Source organism: Capra hircus, chromosome 4, assembly GCF_001704415.2.
Source record: "Capra hircus breed San Clemente chromosome 4, ASM170441v1, whole genome shotgun sequence".
NCBI lineage: Eukaryota > Metazoa > Chordata > Mammalia > Artiodactyla > Bovidae > Capra > Capra hircus.
In genome coordinates this window covers 82657344-82679826 of record NC_030811.1, presented here as the reverse complement: position 1 = coordinate 82679826, position 22483 = coordinate 82657344, and the positions used below count along the sequence as shown (strand labels likewise).

The window sequence follows — 22483 nt, the reverse complement described above, 5'->3', positions numbered from 1 at the left end:
ATTTTTAATGAAAAATTCTAGTAGAAATATTTTTAAAATTAGGCTACCAGATGATTATGGCACACATGTTCCTAGCACTGATACCTAGGATCCTCCTAAAAATAAATATTTTCATCTAGTTATGAATGTAATAGATGTATCATGTTTTCAAAAGATGCTCAATTGATGTCCAAGTCTAGCAGCCACATATTGGTCCTGGGTTGGTATGATAGTGGAAAAATAATTGAATCTTCTGTATCCAAGAAATGTGTTTTCCTTAGATTTTGGTGATATATAGTGGGGAGAAGTGAGGAGGTGGAATGATGGACTGAGGTTGAATAGAACGACTTTTGAGAAATATTCAGTTGTTCATTTATTTATCCAATCACTATCTAAAGTTATTTTTTCACCTGATTTAAATGTTACTTTTGTCTTACTTTGCTCTGAAAAGTTGATAGGTAGCACATGGCTTTTTTCTAGGTTATTCCCTCATACAGAATTTTTAACATAATGCAGGAGATGATATTTCTGATCCCACTGGGACTTGTGTTTGAAATGCATGAATGGTTAATAAGCCCAAAAGCATGTTGGCACTGCAGATCATCTACTGCCCTCTGTCATCTGTATTAGTTGGAGTTGCAATGTTTGATATTTCCTTGGTCTCCAAAGCCTATCACCTCCGTCGTGAAGAAACAGATTGGTTTGACAAACCCAGGGAGTCTCGTTTGGAAAATGGACATGGTCTAGATCGAAAACTGCCAGAAAGATTGGTCCACTCTAGACCACTCAGTCAACACCAAGAGCAAGTAAGTGCTATATTGAACAATGTCTTTTAGATTTCTCAAAAAAAAGAGACTCATTTCATCCTAGAATGGTCTCAGTTATCCCAAAATACACAGGACTTTGATTAATCAAGCTCACAAATGATTTTTTTTCAGTATATTAAGGTGGTAATTGCCTTACTTCATCAGCCATGACTGATTGACATTGAAGCATAGCTGTGATGCTTCTTACCAAGCAATTTAAGTGATTTTTTGCCTCTAACAGATAATTAAGCCATGGAGCATACCCAACACTGCCATGCAAAGAAAATACATGAAACTCCTGAAGAGTTTACAGAATATACAGTAAAATAGACTTGGGTAGTTTCAGGGCTTTCCATTAGAATATGCCCAGCTGTCAAGAAATAGCGAATAAGAAGATGACCAAACCAAGCAGCTGGGAACAGAGAAGGTTTCACCTGGAAATAAGGGAACTGATGTTATATGGAAGTATTATATGGAAGTCTTTTACGTTCATTATTGGATTTTATATTCAGAACAACTTTCATAAGTAGATTTTATTAGTTAATATCTATAGGTTAAAAAATAACTAAGGGATACTATTAACTATTACATAAATATAATACCATAACTCATGATCTTATTCACTTTAGAACAAAAGAGATGATGTTTAAATTGAACCTTGATAGATACTAGGGAAATTAACAGTTGGATAACCTGAGGGAGATTCCTCTGGTAGGTCACAGGCCTTAAATCAGTTGCCTTAATGGATCAGGTATTTGCAGGTATTTGTATTCATTATGATCATTAAGATATTCACAGAAGAGATAGTTACTTATATCAACTACATTAATTCTTTTATCATCCTGTCTGATTAATGATTAATTGATAAGCTGACAACTATATTTCAAACAACAAAAAAGAACCGTATGAATTTACTATAATATAATTCAGTATTTGCCATGTTAAGGGATAAAAGAAAGCAAGACTTTTGCATGTAAAAGTGCTGTCTAAAAGATAGGATCTATGGTTATAGATTTGATTTTTTCCTAAGCAATTTCAGGTTTTTTTAGACAAATTTCTAACTGATAAAATATTTTCTCAATTTTCTTGTGCTCTTCTAGACGTTCTCATACTTTATAGAAATCTGTTATCCTCTGTTTATTGTAAATATTCTAGATCTAGAATAGATCTAGCTAGGAAATGAGAAAATTTAAAAATTAGAATCATTCTGAATGTGTTTAAAACTTTTAGTTTATCTCTTATTTACAATTACAAAAATAGTCAATTTGTCAACTGAAAATAACTTCCTTGAGTTATTTTTTATTATAGGAATCTCTCTGTAATGACTTATTTGTTGTGCCTTTCTCATCTTGTTTGTTTCTCTGAAAGTTTAGTATTTTGCACAAACCAAGATCAAGATAATGAAAATACAGATCCTTTCAAGGAATCCTGATAAGATGAAATATAAAAACTGAGGAGCTAAAAACATAATAACTTTCATACAGTTATTTCCCAACACTTCTGAGTATCAAATCAGAGTAGTCTTGTCCACCTAATTTATCCAACTAATATTCTGCAGGATATATTTTAAAATAATCAGTGTCCATCCCCCAAAATTATATTCTAGAATTCTATCTTATTATATGTAAATGACACATAAATATTCCTAATGACTTTTTTGTTCATAATTATCTGTTACTAACATCTACAGAATTTATGATTTGATTCACTGAAGACATAACACATTATATTTGAATTTATAAGTATAGAGCAATATAATACCAAAATTAAACAGAGAGACTATATTTGAGAATGATTTAATGAATTTTTCTTTGTTTAATAACATAGAAAATGTAAGACTCCTTGTAAATTTAATGTGTATCTCATTGCTAAAAGTTATTTTCACATTTATATTTTGTTATCTAAGCTGTGAAGTGAAAGTTGCTCAGTTGTGTCCAACTCTTTGTGACCCAATGGACTATACATTCCATAGAATTCTCCGGGCCAGAATACTGGAATGGGTAAACTTTCCCTTCTCCAGGGGATCTTTCCAACCCAGGAATCAAACCCAGGTCTCCCGTATTGCAGGCAGATTCTTTACCAGAAAGCCACAAGGGAAACCCAAGAACACTGGAATGGGTAGCCTATCCCTTCTACAGGGGATCTTCCCAACCCAAGAACTGAACCAGGGTCTCCTGCACTGCAGGCGCATTCTTTGCCAACTGAGGTATCAGGGAAACCCTTTTAACATATAAACAAAAAACTATGCAATACTGAAAACTTAAAAACATGTAGAATTATAAATTAATCATAAAACAAACAGCCATATAACCAGCGCACAAGGAAAGGGAGTGTTTTCTTCCCCTTGAAATCTACAAAGGGGATTGTAATTTTTCAGATTGTAATTTTCCCCTTTTGAGATTGTAATTTTCAACCTCTCTCAAATAAGTAGTGAATATACTGACTTTTGTGTCAGTAATTTATTTTTCTTTATAAATATCTCTATGTGAAAGCTACATAGGAGATGACATGTTTTGATTACATTTAAATGAAGTTCATGCTTTTTTGTCTTAATATTTATATTCAAATACTCTATTCTTATCAAAATTATATTTTGGTATAGAAAGAATAACAAAGTATCATTCTTGTTTTAGTCATTTATTTAGGGTAAGTGTTGCTTCTGCCAGATAAAAATAGGGACAAGGCCAGAGGATAGGGCTGATGTCAATTAACTGCCCTGTTCCTCTCCCCAAGGCACATCATAGTCTTTGGATAATTCTCCATTGACAGAACTATCACTTGTATGCTGCCCAGAAAAAGGGTTCTTCTCTGTTTACAAATATTTCAAAAGAAATTATGAATGCTCCCTTTCTTTCTTTGTGTGATGATTATATGGATGATTGTTTTATTAGTTTATAATTCTACATGTTTTTCAGTTTTGAGTATTGCATAATTTTTTTGCTTATATGTTAGACAAAACATATAAACACTAATGTATCTGCTTTAAAAATTATTTAACATAAAACATAGGTTAGAGAGAGAGCAGAATATTTCTGACTTTAGACTCAAAATCATTTGAATTATAAAGCCAAATCTGCAAATCTCTGTGTGTTTCTTTTTGCGTGTTTAACCTCCGCACTATTCAGTAGGAATTCAACTCTGCTTTGTGAATTGAAGAGACCACCTGACCTCTTTCTTTTTTTCCTCAATCACTCCATCAATAAATAGAACTAATACCATTCACAGCATCATTGCAAAGGTCAAAATTTCTCTATTAGGACAAAATGCGTTCATCCTGCACTAATGCCCGAGCCTTGTGCACTTCCCATGTGACTGCTATACTGAGGTACCTTGGGCTCCTTTGAAAGAGTCACTCTTTCTTTATTCTGGGCCTTTGAATGTCTTGTTTCCTCTTCCCGAACATTCTTCCTCCTCTTTTCTCTTGACTTAACGCTGTTCATCACTCAGGGCTCCATGCACATGCCTCATCTTGCAAAAAGCCTTCTCTGACATTACCACCACCATCTCCCCACAAATGTTCCTACTTTGTGCTATAGTAGCCCTCCATGCATTGTGTCTTGGGCTGTGAACTTTTAGAGAGCAAGCCCTCCCTATACCATCCACCATGGTGTCTATTCTGTGCATAACGCAGGGCTTAATACTCTGTCTGTTACATCTGGCATACAAGGTATGTGAATAAGGGAAAGAATAAATGTCTGTAAAACTAAAAGATATGTTAACACAAGAGTTGCTGTTTCATAAATAAAAAGGGCCAGTTCATGAACATAATTTCTTTTGAAATACTTGTAAGTTGGGTACATCTTTCCCTTTCTCCTTTGCCTTTCACTTCTCATTTCTCAGGTATAAATCCTTTTCAGACAACCTCTTTGCCTTCTTGCATTTCTTTTTCTTGGGGATGGATTTTTTCACCACCTCCTGTACTATGTTATGAACCTCCATCCATAGTTCTTCAGGCACTCTGTCTACAAGATCTAATCCTTTGAATCTCTTTATCACCTCCACTGTATGATCATAAGGGATTTGATTTAGGTCATACCTAAATGGTCTAATGGCTTTCCCTAGTTTCTTCAATTTCAGTCTGAATTTTTCAATAAGCAGGTCATGATCTGAGACACAGTCAGCTCCCGGTCTTATTTTTCCTGATTGTGTAGAACTTCTCCATCTTTGGCTGCAAAGAATATAATCAGTCTGATTTCGGTATTGACCATCTGGTGATGTCCATGTGTAGAATCGTCTCTTGTGTTGATGGAAGAGGTGTTTGCTATGACCAGTGTATTCTCTTGGCTAAACTCTGTTAGCCTTTGTCCAGCTTCATTCTGTACTCCAAAGCCAAACTTACCTGTTACTCCAGGTATCTCTCAACTTCCTGCTTTTGCATTCCAATCCCCTATGATGAAAAGGATATCTTTTTTGGTGTTAGTTCTAGAAGTTCTTATAGGTCTTCATAGAACCATTTGACTTCAGCTTCTTTGGCATTAGTGGTTGGGGCATAGACTTGAATTACTGAGATGCAGAATGGTTTGCCTTGGAAACGAACCAAGATCATTCTATTGATTTTGAGATTGCACCACAATATACATAATGTTAATGAATTATCTATAGTAACAAAGCAAATTTGAGTTATATCTGATAGTTCTAAGATTTTCAGTTCACATAGTTTAAAATGAAGATTTTTAATGCAGATAGAAGAGGAAGAAAGGAGAGGATGAAGGAAAGTAGAAGAAGGAGAGAAGATGAAGGGAGGGAAAGTAAGGAGTCCAGGAGAGAAAATAAGAGAGAGTGAGACAGAAGAGGGTAGAGTAAGGAAGAAAAAAGGAAAATGCACACTCTTTTGTCATGAACATATACAGGATTCACAATGGTTTACAAAGCCATTGTTATTAATAGTATGAATTATCTGGATTGATTATATGGACCATGATATTTTTATAATCATGCAAATGATATTTTAGTTTTACTTTGCAGAATTCATATAAGATTTTTGGACTTGACAGGATTCTGCTGTTGTCTGGGGACAATATTTTGTTCATCAGAGGCCTGATTAAGCTTATTCTTTCCTAAAGAGAATAAAACCTAAACGCTGGCATTGTTTGCATTTTTCAGTGCATTTTTCTTTTAAAATCCACAATTCTAGCAATTTTAAAGATGAATTTTCAGAGGCACATTAAAATAACATGAATATTCCAGAGAATTTTTCTTCACAAAAGGAACACCCTTTTAATTCTAGTTAATGTATTTTCTTAGTAAACCCAAACACTACCTAACCACATTCTGCAATGGGTAGTATTAAATGTCTCTTTACTAAACCTTGTTTTATCTAATTATAGTTAAAAATTCCCTGGAAGTGATGGATACAAAATTTCATACTATTAAAATCCTATTAATATACTTTTATAAAGATTTTACTATTTCTGTCTTTCATTATTTCAAAAATCTCTTTTGAAAGCCAAATTCCATAAAATATACAGCAGAAGTTTGCATTTGCTAATTTCCTTTATTTCAGAAATCTCATTTTGTCAGGTGGAAACACTGATAACACAGTCTATAGTATTCTCATGTTCAAGTCTCAGTTAATGAGAATAGAAATCCTAGACTTGTAACAAAGGCATTGAATGTTGTTTCTTCTAATTGAAGGAGTGTCAGAATTAAATGAGAAATAATGCCTTTGCATACAAAGAAGGCTTCAGAAAATATTAAAATGAGCCAAAATTTTATTTATTTATGCAGAATTAGTCTCAGCATCAGGTGTATCCTAAAACTTCTGACAAATGTGCTCAGCAGAAGCAGAATTCCACAATGATATCAACATAACATAAATATGCATTCCTGGTAAAGTGATAGAGATGCAGAGTAGGAGGATCTTTGTCTTTTCTCCCTTTAAGCTTGATGGCTGAAAATTAAAAATGCCTCTCTATTTCTAGGCTGTCCAAAAACAAAATCAGCAGAGGTCAATTCCATAGACATTCTCTATGTATTACCATAGTAATAAGATATCCTTACGTGTTAACATATGCTTATTGATTTTCCAAACCCAACAAATCAGTTTGCAAGAGAAACTGGTTATAAATGTGAAGACTATAATAAACTCAGAAAACAATATATCATTATGTAGTACTAAATGCTTAAAATTGTCATCATTTAAGAATCTTCTGTTTTCATTGGTTGAATCACCGTAGTATGAAAAAAGAGAGTTATGTATATTGTCCTTTAAATGTCTTTAACATTGCCTTTTCACCATATGTTATGTATATCTTAGATTATACAGATGGATGGGAAAACTGTTCACTACATCTTTCCACATGCAAGGATAAAAATAACAAGAGACTCTAAGGATCACACGGTTTCAGGTAAAAGAAATCAAATAATCTGATTCTTTTTACTTTAATATCTGGTTGAGATATGTATTTGAATTTGTTTAGGTGACATTAAATTTAAGAAAATGCATTTTTCTGTCAAAAACTGTCGATTGGAAATTTTCAAAAAATAATCAGGCTATATATTTAAATATTAAAAAATAATGCCATAATTATTAATATGATACATTACTAAATGATTTATATTTAGATCATTCTGTGTCTTTATTTTTGATGTACATAACAGTAAATGCTCCATAATTATTGCACTGTTGAGTAATATGGTCATAGAACCATAAAACATTCTTACACATAAACTAACTTGAATTTTACTTAGGAATAAATTCCCTATACCTTGTAAATTTGAACATTATCAGTTTTGCTCAGTTTTTGTTTATTTGTTTGTGTTCTTCTTTAAATTAACCATATGACAGAAAATTTAAACTTTTATTTTGAAAAAATTTTGGGCTCTCAGAAAATAGAATGATCAGTTCTTTTGCCCACTCTTTACCCAGTTTCACTAATGTTAACATCTAACCACAAAAAGTGATCAAAGCTAGAAATCAACATTAATATGATGGTATTAAATATCTACAAGCCTTATTCAAATTTTGAGTTTCCACACTGACCCACTAATATTTTTTCCGGTCAAGGATCTAATCCAAATCTCAGATTGCATTTAGATTATTAGTTCTCTTGTTTATATATGTGAAGTAGAAGTAAAAATTTTATGAAAGTTAATAAATTTTCAAAGTATGCATATTACTTGCATTCTCACTCAAGTACATTTTCTGTGTTAAATAGACACTATATCGACAGAAAATATTCATCAATACATGTGAATGTATGTCAGTAGTATATCTAACATAGCATATATGTTAGACTTTTTTTTTTTCTTTAAGGACTGATATAACAGAGGACAAAAGGTGGTATTTCTTCAGTGTACTTGCTGTTGTTCTTTGCAGATTTTAGACCTTATGGTTTTGCAGCAGGTTTTGATTTGAGCAATTTTTTCCCTTTATTTTCATAGAGAATGAATTGATTAGGAGTGCAATATTTTCCTTTTAAGATAGGATAGTTTTTCTTCTGCCAGAGACAGATATTTCAAACTTTCATAGTTTTATTACATGCAAACTCTATTTTAAGTACTGATTAACATTCCAGGAGTGAGTCTTAAAATCCAGGGACTCTTTTTGTAGAAATAATTACTTGCTGCAAACTATTTCATTTCCCTGCAGCTCATAAAGCAAAACAACATAATACTTTCTAGCAATGCCAAAATTATTTTTTTCAGCGAAAATCTTCAAACAATTTTTACTAAATCACTATGACTCTATATCAATATGTTTTCTATTTGTATTAATATTCTTGTGTCAAAGTAATTATCCCTTCAACCTTATCGTTTTCTTTCGTAACTTATTTTATTTTCTTTTGCTACAATTAGGGGAAAAGTTTGTTTTCTTTTACTACAATTAGGAAAAAATTATAATTTTTCTTTTAAAATATAAGAATAATAGAAATCAGAGCTATTGACTTGTTATAGTTATTCTAGTCTGAAATTTGTTTCCTCTCTATATAAACTTTGCTAAATGAGAAAAGAGAATTATAGCTTTGAATTATATACTAGTAATATATTATCTCTATGCATGCTCCTTTTTGTTTTAATATTTGTCTAAAATAATAATAAAAATACTTGTTATATTTATCCTGCATTACTATTGAATGTATTTTCTTTGTATCCCAAAGTACCCTTATCTCTGCTGCTGCTAAGTTGCTTCAGTCGTATCAGCCTGTTCTCATTCTAAACTAAATGTTTTAGAACAATTTGTGTTGTCTTCAAATAAGTCTTAAGTGCTTCAAAGGGATTTAAATACGTGTATATGGGACTTCCTTGGTAGCTCACATGGTAAAGAATCTGCCTAAAATGTGGGAGACCCAGGTTCAATCCCTAGGTCAGGAAAATCCCCTGAAGAAGGGAGTTGCTACCCACTCCAGTATTCTTGCCTGGAGAATCCAATGGACAGAGGTTCCTGGTGGGCTATAGTCCTTGGGGTCGCAGAGTCTGACATGACTGAGCCACTAACAGTTTCACACACAAAAAATATATATGCAAGGTTAGAGCAAGAAATGGCAATTTTTGCCAAACAACATCTAGCAGTTTGAAGTTTTAGTGGCAGACAAACCATGGCATAGAGCATTTACGCTCCTGGCTAATCTCTGTTATTTGCTGGTCTACAAAAGCTTAGTTTGAGTGACTAGATATTTGATGATCCTAAGATTATACTTTTTTTCTAGCTATCATGTCATTTTTATGTTAATATTTTCATGAAAAAAATGGAGTATGTCTTTTAGAGAAGCATACTAAAATATTTACAGATGAAACAATGTCTTGTGTGGAGTTTGCTTCACAATTAGCTGTGTAGAAAGTGGTGAAGAAATAGATGGAACAGAATTGACATAATTTGATTAATTTGGAGCTGAAAGATTAACTACAGTGGGTTTTATTACAGCCTTGTCACTACTTTTTTATATGTATGAAACTTTGCATAATAGAAAATAGTTATGTTAGTTAGAACAGGAAAAAGGAGTCCAGAATGGTGGTGGCTAAAAGACAAGGAAAGGAAAAGGCCGTGAAAATAGAACAAAGGAGGGTTTGAGGACCGGAGTGAGAACCTCAGGTAAAACAAACAGCACTCCTGGGTAATGTTGTTTTACCTGAGGTCCTCACTCTGGTCCTCAGACCTTCCTTTGTTCTGTTTTTGCAAGCTTTTCCCTTCCTTGTCTTTTAGCCACTGCCAATCTGGACTCCTTTTTCCTGTTCTAACTACCTAACAGTTAAATTCCTGTTTATCTCTCATGTTTAAAGAAAAACAGCAGTGCCCAGTGGCTTCATCAATAGGGAAAAAGCTATCTAAGCTAATAATTTAATTGCCTTTGTAAAACATGATGAGGATATAATCAAGGAAGGAGAAAAGAGTAATATGTAGTATTTCTGCTCTTCCAAACAGAGGGGGAAATGTCGTTAGTGAATTTTCATTTTCATTATAGAAGCTCATTGAAAGGAGAAATAAAATATATCTTTTATAGTGTTTTAATAGACCATTCTGTGTCTAGCTTTTAATTATTTTATAAGAATTATATGAAACATGGACATTTCACAGAAAAAAATATATTTCTATTGATACTTATTGAAAGCAAAATAATTTCAAAATATTAACAACATACAGAAATAGAAAGTGGTTTTATTTTTTTCAATTCTTTCCACTGTATGGCTGTCAGAGTGTTAAGCTGAGAACCCTCAGGGTTCTCAAGATTGTTTCAGGGGGTTTTCAAGGTCAAAATTATTTTCATAGTAATGCTAAAGGTAACATTTACCTTTTGCACTCTCATTTTTCTGTGAATATACAGTAGAGTTTTTCAGAAATTACATGATGTGTGACATCCCAACAGATTGTATACAGAGCAGATAAGAGAATTCAACTGTCTTCTATTTAATTCAATATCAAACATTTTTGCAGTAATGTAAAACAATGCCACCTTTCTCTTAAATGTTTTGTTTTTAAAATGCATTTTAAAAAAAATGATTTGTTTTAACATGGAATGAGTCTATTAATACTTTAAACTCATTAATAAATAAATTCAGTTTTAGTCTATACTATAGAAAATATGCAAAATTATAACTGATATAAACGAAAGCTCTTTGAGGTCCTCAGTAATGTTAAAAATATAAATGGCTCCTTGAGGCCAAAATGTTTGTGAAATACTTCTCTAAGAATCTTTATAGAATAAGTGAAAAAAAATTTAAGCTTTTTTACTTCCTATGCAAAAACTTATTCCAATAAATTGTCTTTTATAACTGCTTTTAAACTCATATTGAGTACATTTTAAATTTTTATTCATTAATATTTATTCATAGAACACCCATAGTGTGATTTATATTGTATTAGTTGCTGGGTTACTAGAATGAATCCAGCAAAGACCTTGATCTACAGGTTATTCACTCTTTAATAGGAGAATCTGAAATGTGAATAAAACGCCAATACTTTGGCCACCTGATGCAACGAGCTGACTCATTGGAAAAGACCCTGATGCTGGGAAAGATTGAAGGCAGGAGGAGGAGGGGACGGGGACAACAGAGGATGAGTTGGTTGAATGGCATCACCAACTCAATGGACATGGGTTCGGGTGGATTCCAGGAGTTGGTGATGGACAGGGAGGCCTGGCATGCTGCAGTTCATGGGGTTGCAAAGAGTTGGACATGACTGAGTGACTGAACTGAAACTGTAGTAAAACTTAAGGAACAACTGAGACAAAGTCAGGGAATTTACAAAACTTTATTGTTCATAGACATCTGTATATATGTATAGGTGTGTGCACACATACACATGTGTACCATTTTTTATACTATTTTATGATGTATGCAGAGGAAAATACATGAATACAGTCTTCTGTTAAGTGGTCAATAACTTTAAGCAAATAGATCATTTAATTTTGATTGTAAACTTCAAAGATATAGGTGCTGATCAACAACTGTGCAACGGTTCTGAAAACCTTCAGTCACCCCAGCACAAAGCAGTGAAATGGAGAAAATAGGACATGAGTTTTAGAATCAAAAAGTCCTGAATTGGAGTTCAGCTCTATCACTTATTTAAATTTTGAGAATGAGTACACTCATCCTTAAAATAAGATCAGCTCTCTGTATCTCACATAATTGCAAGTGAACCTGACACAAAATCTTATCCTTAGTGTACAATCAAAAGGTTATTTTCTCTTGGAAATTATCAGAAAAAAAGATAAAATGTAATACTCAAGAAGTGAGTCTCTTTCTTTTTTAGAACTCCATCTTAACATCTTCAGAAACACAGCTGTTCAAAACAAGTCAGGGAAATTCTTCTTAATTTAAAAAAGATATTTGCTTATATTAAAGTTCCATAATGGACTGGCTCCATCTGCAAGGTTAGAAAGATGGATTAGAAAGTGTAATAGTGAAGAACATTAAGAATGGTTAGTTTCAAAAGATAGCAGTGTCTTCTCTGGACATAGTGGCTCATTGTCTGTACCTCTTTAGGCCACCACCTTTATAAGCTTTTAGAAACAAGAAACAGATGTAACAGATCTCACTGGATCCGAGTTGGTAGGAATACCAAATGTGGATAGCCCTTTTAAAATTATTATTTTAACAACTTTATTGTGGTACGGGGCTTCCCTGGTGGCTCAGATGGTAAAGCATCTGCCTGCAATGCTGGAGACCTGGGTTCAATCCCTGGGTCGGGAAGATCCCCTGGAGAAGAAAATGGCAACCCACTCCAGTACTCTTGCCTGGAAAGTTCCATGGATGGAAGTTTGTGGTATAACTTATATCGTGAATGTGCAGGTTATAAATGACTTTTAAAATATTGTGGAGTTGTGTGACTGTCATGACAATCTTGTTTTGGAACTTTTCACACACTGCAAAAAGTTCCCTTGAGTCTGATAGCCATAGCCACTTCCAGCATTCCTCTTCCTGTCACAGGCAGGAAGTTTACTTTCTGTCTCTGAGACTACCCTTTCTGGGTTCTTCATATAAATTAAATTGTACGATTTCAGTTTTGATGTCTGACTTCTTTCAATTCCAAGTACTTTTTAGGTTTATCTATGTTATAGCATGTATCAGTTGTTTGTTCTTTTTATTGTTAAGAAGTACTCCATTGTTTGAATTCTCTATATTTATTTATCCATTGGATTTTTCGTAGTTTCACTTAAAATTTGCACACAAGTTTTACTTTGGACATATGACATTTTTGTATGATATCCTAGAGATGGAATTGCTCAGTTACATGGTGAGTTTCTTTTTAACTATTTAAGAAGTTGCCAGATAGTTTTCCAAGGTGAAGGTACCATATTCTATTCTTACCAAAAATGTCTAAGGATTCTACTTTCTCTATGCCTTTGCCAGCACTTGGTATTGTCTGTCTTTTGGGGTGAATGTGGATGATAGTGAATTTTAACTTGAATTTTCCTAATGACCTATGATGAGAGTGAGAGTGAAAGTTGCTCAGTCCAGCTCTTTGCGACCCAATGGACTATACAGTCCATGGAATTCTCCAGACCAGAGTACTAGAGTGGGCATCCTTTCCCTTCTCCAGGGGATCTTCCCAACTCGGGAATCAAACCCAGGTCTCCTGCATTGCGGGCAGATTCTTTACCCAGCTGAGCCACCTGGGAAGCTCAAGAATACTGCAGTGGTAGCCTATCCCTTCTCCAGGAGATCTTCCCGACCCAGGAATCAAACCAGGTTCTCTTGCATTACAGGCAGATTCTTTACCAACTGAGCTATGAGCATATTTTTAGTTGGTTAAAGTCAAAGCATACATATTCTTTGGTAAAATATTTATTAGGACTTTTTTTTCCATTATTCATTTGGATTCTTTGTCTTCATACAGAGTTGTAAGAGTTCTTTATATATTTTGAATGTGTCTCTTATAAGTAACATGGAGTGCATCTATTTCCTTCTAGTATTTGTCTTGTCTTTTTATTTTCTTAAGGGTGTATTTTAAAGAAAAAATTTACATTTTAATAGAATTCAATTTATTGTTATTTTTGGTTTGTGAACCATGCTGCTGATAGTGTATTAAGAACTATTCTGAGGTCAAAAAGATTTTCTCTGAGAGGTTTTATACCAGAAAATTTCTCTTATGTTTATATGCTTCAAACATTCAGGTCAGTTACCTATTTTGTACCTATTTGTGTATATGGTATGACGCTGACATCCGAGTTCATTTTTTTGAACCACTAATGAATATTTAATTGTATAAGCACCTTTTGTTAAAGAAACAAATCCCCCATTGAATTGCCTCGGTATCTTTATCAAAAATCAATCTACCATTAATACAAGAATTTATTTCTGGAATCTCAGTTCGGTTCTGTTTTATTATATGCCTAACTGTTACACTCTTTTGCTTACTCTGTAGCTTCATATTAAGTTTTGAAATCTAATAATATAATTACTCCAACTTTTTTTTAAATGTTTTGGCTACTCTTTAGTTCAGTTCAGTTCAGTCGCTCAGTCATGTCAGACTCTGCAACCCCATGAATCGCAGCACGCCAGGCCTCCCTGTCCATCACCAATTCCCGGAGTTCACTCAGACTCGCGTCCATTAAGTCAGTGATGCCATCCAGCCATCTCATCCTCTGTCATCCCCTTCTCCTCCTGCCCCCAATCCCTCCCAGCATCAGTCTTTTCCGATGAGTCAACTCTTCGCATGAGGTGGCCAAAGTACTGGAGTTTCAGCTTTAGCATCATTCCTTCCAAAGAAATCCCAGGGCTGATCTCCTTCAGAATGGACTGGTTGGATCTCCTTGCAGTCCAAGGGACTCTCAAGAGTCTTCTCCAACACCACAGTTCAAAAGCATCAATTCTTCGGCACTCAGCCTTCTTCACAGTCCAACTCTCACATCCATACATGACTACTGGAAAAACCATAGCCTTGACTAGAAGGACCTTAGTCGGCAAAGTAATGTCTCTGCTTTTGAATATGCTATCTAGGTTGGTCATAACTTTTCTTCCAAGGAGTAAGCGTCTTTTAATTTCATGGCTGCAGTCACCATCTGCAGTGATTTTGGAGCCCCCAAAAATAAAGTCTGACACTGTTTCCACTGTTTCTCCATCTGTTTCCCATGGAGTGATGAGACTGGATGCCATGATCTTCATTTTCTGAATATTGAGCATTAAGCCAACTTTTTCACTCTCTTTCACTTTCATCAAGAGGCTTTTTAGTTCCTCTTCACTTTCTGCCATAAGGGTGGTGTCATCTGCATATCTGAGGTTATGGATATTTCTCCCGGCAATCTTGATTCCAGCTTGTGTTTCTTCCATCCCAGCGTTTCTCATGGCTACTCTAGATTCTTTTAATTTCCACATTTTTTAGTATCAACTTACTTGGATTATGATGGGGTCACATTGAAACTATAGATCAATTTGAAAAAAATTGCTGTCTTAACAACATTGAGTCTTCTAATTCATGTATGTGTAATATCTCTACCTTTACTGAGGTATCCTTTAATTTTTCAGTACAGTTTTATAGTTTCCAGTTCAAAACTAGAATTTCTTTGTTTAGTGTCTTCCAGATTATTCCATTCTTCTTGGTGTTTGAGAATGGAATTGTTTTTTTTAACAGCTTTATTGAGATATAATTTCTTTTTTTTATTTCTTTTTTTTTAATTTTTATTTTTACTTTATTTTACTTTACAATACTGTATTCGTTTTGCCATACATTGACATGAATCCACCATGGATGTACATGCATTCCCAAACATGAACCCCCCTCCCACCTCCCTCCCCATAACTTCTCTCTTGGTCATCCCCATGCACCAGCCCCAAGCATGCTGTATCCTGCGTCGGACATAGACTGGTGATCCGATTCTTACATGATAGTATACACGTTACAATGCCGTTCTCCCAAATCATCCCACCCTCTCCCTCTCCCTCTGAGTCCAAAAGTCCGTTATACACATCTGTGTCTTTTTTGCTGTCTTGCATACAGGGTCGTCATGGCCATCTTTCTAAATTCCATATATATGTGTTAGTATACTGTATCGGTGTTTTTCTTTCTGGCTTACTTCACTCTGTATAATTGGCTCCAGTTTCATCCATCTCATCAGAACTGATTCAAATGAATTCTTTTTAACGGCTGAGTAATACTCCATTGTGTATATGTACCACAGCTTTCTTATCCATTCATCTGCTGATGGACATCTAGGTTGTTTCCATGTCCTGGCTATTATAAGCAATGCTGCGATGAACATTGGGGTACATGTGTCTCTTTCAGTTCTGGTTTCCTTGGTGTGTATGCCCAGCAGTGGGATTGCTGGGTCATAAGGTAGTTCTATTTGCAATTTTTTAAGGAATCTCCACACTGTTCTCCATAGTGGCTATACTAGTTTGCATTCCCACCAACAATGTAGGAGGGTTCCCTTTTATCCACACCTTCTCCAGCATTTATTGCTTGCAGATTTTTGGATCGCAGCCATTCTGACTGGTGTGAAGTGGTACCTCATTGTGGTTTTGATTTGCATTTCTCTAATAATGAGTGATGTTGAGCATCTTTTCATGTGTTTGTTAGCCATCCGTATGTCTTCTTTGGAGAATTGCCTATTTAGTTCTTTGGCCCATTTTTTGAATGGGTCGTTTATTTTTCTGAAATTGAGCTGCAGAAGTTGCTTGTATATTTTTGAGATTAGTTGTTTGTCAGTTGCTTCATTTGCTATTATTTTCTCCCATTTCGAAGGCTGTCTTTTCACCTTGCTTATAGTTTCCTTTGTTGTGCAGAAGCTTTTAATTTTAATTAGATCCCATTTGTTTATTTTTGCTTTTATTTCCAGAAATCTGGGCGGTGGATCATAGAGGATCCTGCTATGATTTATGTCGGAGAGTGTTTTGCCTATGTTCTCCTCTAGGAGTTTTATAGTTTCTGGTCTTACATTTAGATCTTTAATCCATTTTGAGTTTATTTTTGTGTGCGGTGTTAGAAAGTGATCTAATTTCATTCTTTTACAAGTGGTTGACCAGTTTTCCCAGCACCACTTGTTAAAGAGATTGTCTTTACTCCATTGTATATTCTTGCCTCCTTTGTCAAAGATAAGGTGTCCATATGTGTGTGGATTTATCTCTGGGCTTTCTATTTTGTTCCATTGATCTATATGTCTATCTTTGTGCCAGTACCATACTTTCCTGATGACTGTGTCTTTGTAGTAGAGCCTGAAGTCAGGCAAGTTGATTCTTCCAGTTCCATTCTTCTTTCTCAAGATTGCTTTGGCTATTCGAGGTTTTTTGTATTTCCATACAAATCTTGAAATTATTTGTTCTAGTTCTGTGAAAAATATGGCTGGTAGCTTGATAGGATTGCATTGAATTTGTAAATTGCTTTGGGTAGTATACTCATTTTCACTATATTGATTCTTCTGATCCATGAACATGGTATATTTCTCCATCTATTAGTGTCCTCTTTGATTTCTTTCATCAGTGTTTTATAGTTTCCTATATACAGGTCTTTAGTTTCTTTAGGTAGATATATTCCTAAGTATTTTATTCTTTTCGTTGCAATGGTGAATGGAATTGTTTCCTTAATTTCTTTTTCTTCTTTCTCATTATTAGTGTATAGGAATGCAAGGGATTTCTGTGTGTTGATTTTATATCCTGCAACTTTACTATATTCATTGATTAGCTCTAGTAATTTTCTGGTGGAGTCTTTAGGGTTTTCTATGTAGAGGATCATGTCATCTGCAAACAGTGAAAGTTTTACTTCTTCTTTTCCAATTTGGATTCCTTTTATTTCTTTTTCTGCTCTGATTGCTGTGGCCAAAACTTCCAGAACTATGTTGAATAGTAGCGGTGAAAGTGGGCACCCCTGTCTTGTTCCTGACTTTAAGGGAAATGCTTTCAATTTTTTGGCATTGAGGATAATGTTTGCTGTAGGTTTGTCATACATAGCTTTTATTATGTTGAGGTATGTTCCTTCTATTCCTGCTTTCTGGAGAGTTTTTATCATAAATGGATGTTGAATTTTGTCAAAGGCCTTCTCTGCATCTATTGAGATAGTCATATGGCTTTTATTTTTCAATTTGTTAATGTGGTGAATTACATTGATTGATTTGCGGATATTGAAGAATCCTTGCATCCCTGGGATAAAGCCCACTTGGTCATGGTGTATGATCTTTTTAATGTGTTGTTGGATTCTGATTGCTAGAATTTTGTTGAGGATTTTTGCATCTATGTTCATCAGTGATATTGGCCTGTAGTTTTCTTTTTTTGTGGCATCTTTGTCCGGTTTTGGTATTAGGGTGATGGTGGCCTCATAGAATGAGTTTGGAAGTTTACCTTCCTCTGCAATTTTTTGGAAGAGTTTGAGGAGGATAGGTGTTAGCTCTTCTCAAAATTTTTGGTAGAATTCAGCTGTGAAGCCGTCTGGACCTGGGCTTGAGATATAATTTCTATCTTATAAGTTTCACTCATGGTGAGTATAAGATTCAATGATTTTTTTTTTTTGCCATTTTTTAAGCTTTTTATTTTGTATTGTAGTATAGCCAATTAACAATATAGTGATAGTTTCAGGTGGACAGCAAAAGGACTCGGCCATACATACACGTGTATCCAAGAATGGAATTACTTTCTTAATTTCAGTTTGGTATTATGCACTGCCATTTTATAAAAATGCATTTGATTTTTGTACACTGACCTTTTGGTTTATAATCTCACTAGTGTTTTTAGTTCTGATAGGGTTTTTTTGTGGAATCCTTAGGGTTTTCTAGAAGCAAGATTATGTTGTCTACAAATAAAGACAGCTTTACTTCTTCCATTCCAGTGGGGATAAATTTGTACAAATTTCTTGTCTTTATTGCATTTTCTAAAATTTGTGGTATAATACTGAGCAGAGTAGTGAGACGAGACATCCCTGCTTTGTCCCTGAAGAACATCAGTGACGAGTTGTGACAGTAATACAGCGATTCTACCCTAAGCCTGTTATAGAATCCCTTCCTCTCTTCCCCTCTAAAACTCATTGGAAGGATTTTTATTGGCCTAAATTTTTAGAAAGGTGAGCAGAAGTATTTAGGAACAGCTTTTAAAGCAAACACTAGCTGATCAGACTGCACTTTCTTCTCTTCACCAATGGAACTCTCAAATCCTGGCAATATGAAGAGGTATTAAATGAATTATGTCTTCATATTTGAAAGAGGATAAAGAGTTTACATACATGCATACATACATACATACCCTCATATTCACTCTGGTTTGTATTTCAATAATTTTTTAATGGAAATGGTTATATTTGTGACAATGACCTTATTTACATAGGTTAGGGTTAGGGTCATTATATTATCCCAATATGCAACCAAAGAAATTATACATGTAAAATCCTAAGAAAGGAAATGAATATCTCAATTAAGTTAGAACGATATGAACATAGTTATATTATTCACTGGACACTTGCATATTTTTTCCTTTGCTTCTGAAATAATTTGAACGTATAACCAATTCCACCAAATACTGATACCATTCTTGTTTTTCTTTCTTACTAACGAGTGTTTACAATGAAAACCCACAAATTTAAAATAGAGGTGATTTAGATAGATAGTTGCATTCAGACTCTAGATGGAACCTTCAGATGTTAATAATAGTTCTATATATCTTGTTTAGTCTTTCTTGAAGATATCATATTATAATCAGCAGATTAGTTTAGAAAAATACCCCCATGTTCCATGGAATATATTCCATGGTCAATAAAAATACTGGAACAAAAATTTAGCTACCTTTTATAACTGTTACTTGGAAATTTTTCCAAATAATATAGGATTACAGAAAGTAGAAATAAAATAAACAAATCTTTCACTTTCCCACTGTAAAAGTAAATAGCTCATGTTGAATGGAAACTCAACCTCAACCTAGATATGAGGCAGATATGCAAAAAGCCTGTGGTAACAATCCTACTTCCAAGAATTTGCAAGATATTTGAAGAAGTAGAGCTAATCCATAGCAAACATTGAATACATGAGATTGTCTCTTGAAAGTTAAAATAAGTCACAAACCATGGGTACATGTATGTACACATACAATTTTTATACTACGTATCTTCATTTGTTCAAAGAATATATTAATGAGAGATAGAGAATATATCTTTCCCCATCTTCTCATGAAGATTTTCATTTCTCTTTCCTCTTAGAAATCTAAAAGGCAAATCTCCCATCTGGTCTTCTAAATACATGTATCATTTTCAACTCTCTTCTTTATATGCGTATGTGAAATGATTATGTGTGTGTCGTGTATATATAGATAGCTGGATGGATGGATGAATAGATAGAGAGATCCTCAGTAAATTATAGTAGTAGTGAAAACTATAAAGATAAAAATGAAAACTGCCATAATCTGACAATTGACACTCTCTTTCTTTCCTTTCTTCTTTATACCCAGGTACACACAGTAAATGTTAGGAGCATATTGTAAAGTAGTTTACATACGTATTTTGTATATAGGTATAAATTACCTAACAAAGACGTTTTCCTGTTACATCAAAAGATCTTCATAAGATAAGTTTAATTATTTTTATTATATTTATAGATATTTAATCATCTATATCCACCATTCCTCAGTTGCTAAACGTTTTTGCGGACTTCCCCTTTGCAATATTATAAACAGTACTACAATACCACAGTGAAAAAAGGCTGCCATGATGTTCTTTATTTCCCTAAAATATAGAGGCCATATCAGGGTTGTACTCAGGAACAGAATAAACAGTTCTGCAAGGCCAGCATTTTAGTATCAAAAAGTTGGAGTGCCCCCTGGTTCTTTAAGGAAGATGTGATTGGCTTGGTTGAATAATTGTATAGACTTGGAGGAAACTAAGTCCCACCTGCTCAGGGATAAGCAGAAACTGGACTGAATCCCCTTGATGAAAAGTGGAAGTGTGGATCACTCAGTCATATCCAACTATTTGCAACCCCACGAACTTTAGCCCACCCAGGCTGCTCTGTCCATGGGGATTCTCTGGGCAAGAATATTGTAGTGGGTTACCATTACATCTCCAGAGGATCTTCTCAACCTAGGGATTGAACCAGGGTATCAGGCAGATTCTTTACCATCTAAGCCACCAGGGAAGCCCAGATCACTTGATAAGGAGTGCTATTTGGTGAAGGATCTTTATATCCACCAGAGAGGGAAGGGGATTTTATGATTAGACCATTTAAGAACCTACTAATTAAACTAGATAGTGAGGCTGCATATACTATTGAGTCTTGATTTTAGCCCTTAGACCTGATTAGTATTTTTTATTTCCTTTCAATGATTTTATCATTTCAGGAAGTGAGTTATTTTGGGGGTTTTTTTGTTCTTTTTTTTTTTTTTGGCTTATGTTATTTTTTTAAATTTTGTTTTGCTAAAACAGAGTACAAAAAAGGGATCAAAGTAAGGACCAGGTCATAAAAGGAATAAGAGTTAGAGCCAGATCATATTAAGTAATCCTAAATTTAATTTGACGGGTAATATGAGCACCAATGAAATCACTGAAGCTTCCTTTTTGAGATTTTTTTTAAATGGTTTTGTCTAGTTCAAAGCTGAATTCTGAAAAAATTTAACCGTGATGAAATAAGGGGCTCAATAAATGACAGAAATGGTATGGACCTAACAGAAGCAGAAGATATTAAGAAGAGGTGACTAGAATAAACAGAAGAACTGTACAAAAAAGATCTTCACGACCCAGATGATCACGATGGTGTGATCACTCACCTAGAGCCAGACATCCTGGAATGTGAAGTCAAGTGGGCCTTAGGAAGCATCACTATGAACAAAGCCAGTGGAGGTGATAGAATTCCAGTTGAGCTAGTTCAAATCCTAAAAGATGATACTGTGAAAGTGCTACACTCAATATGCCAGCAAATTTGGAAAACTCAGCAGTGGCCACAGGACTGGAAAAGGTCAGTTTTCATTCCAATCCCAAAGAAAGGCAATGCCAAAGAATGTTCAAACTACCACACAATTGCATTCATCTCACACACTAGCAAATTAATGCTCAAAATTCTCCAAGCCAGGCTTCAGCAATACAAGAACTGTGAACTTCCAGATGTTCAAGCTCATTTTAGAAAAGGCAGAGGAACCAGAGATCAAATTGCTTAACATCCACTGGATCATCAAAAAAGCAAGAGTTCCAGAAAAAAAAAAAAAAAAAAAAAAAAACATGTATTTCTGCTTTATTGTCTATGCTAAAGCCTTTGACTGTGTAGATCACAATTAACTGTGGAAAATTCTGAAAGAGATGGGAATACCAGACCATCTGACCTGCCTCTTGAGAAATCTGTATGCATGTCAGGAAGCAACAGTTAGAACTGGACATGGGTCAACAGACTGGTTCCAAATAGGAAAAGGAGTATGTCAAGGCTGTATATTGTCACCCTGCTTATAGGCAGAGTACATCATGAGAAACACTAGGCTGGAGGAAGCACAAGCTGGAATCAAGATTGCCGGGAGAAATACAAATAATCTCAGATATGCAGATGATATCACCCTTATGGCAGAAAGTAAGAAGAACTAAAGAGCTTCTTGATGAAAGTGAAAGAGGATAGTGAAAAAGTTGGCTTAAAGCTCAACATTTAGAAAACTAAGATCTTGGCATCTGGTCCCATCACTTCATGGCAAATAGATGGGTAAACAGTGGAAACTGACTTTATTTCAATGGCTGACGTTATTTTTGGGGGGGCTCCAAAATCACTGCAGATGGTGACTATAGCCATGAAATTAAAAGATGCATACTACTTGGAAGGAAAGTTATGACCAATCTTGATAGCATATTCAAAATCAGAGACATTACTTTGCTAACAAAG

General features: G+C 34.5%; 1 protein-coding gene across 1 annotated transcript in view; it reads left to right on the top strand.

The window, feature by feature from the left end:
* Positions 1 to 22483, top strand: part of PCLO (piccolo presynaptic cytomatrix protein) — a 378440-nt gene that overhangs the window by 234289 nt on the left and 121668 nt on the right. Inside the window, exons 8-9 of the mRNA XM_018047285.1 lie at positions 649 to 785; positions 7042 to 7132. Coding sequence (XP_017902774.1) covers positions 649 to 785; positions 7042 to 7132 — 228 coding nt within the window. The remainder of the gene's footprint in view (positions 1 to 648; positions 786 to 7041; positions 7133 to 22483) is intronic.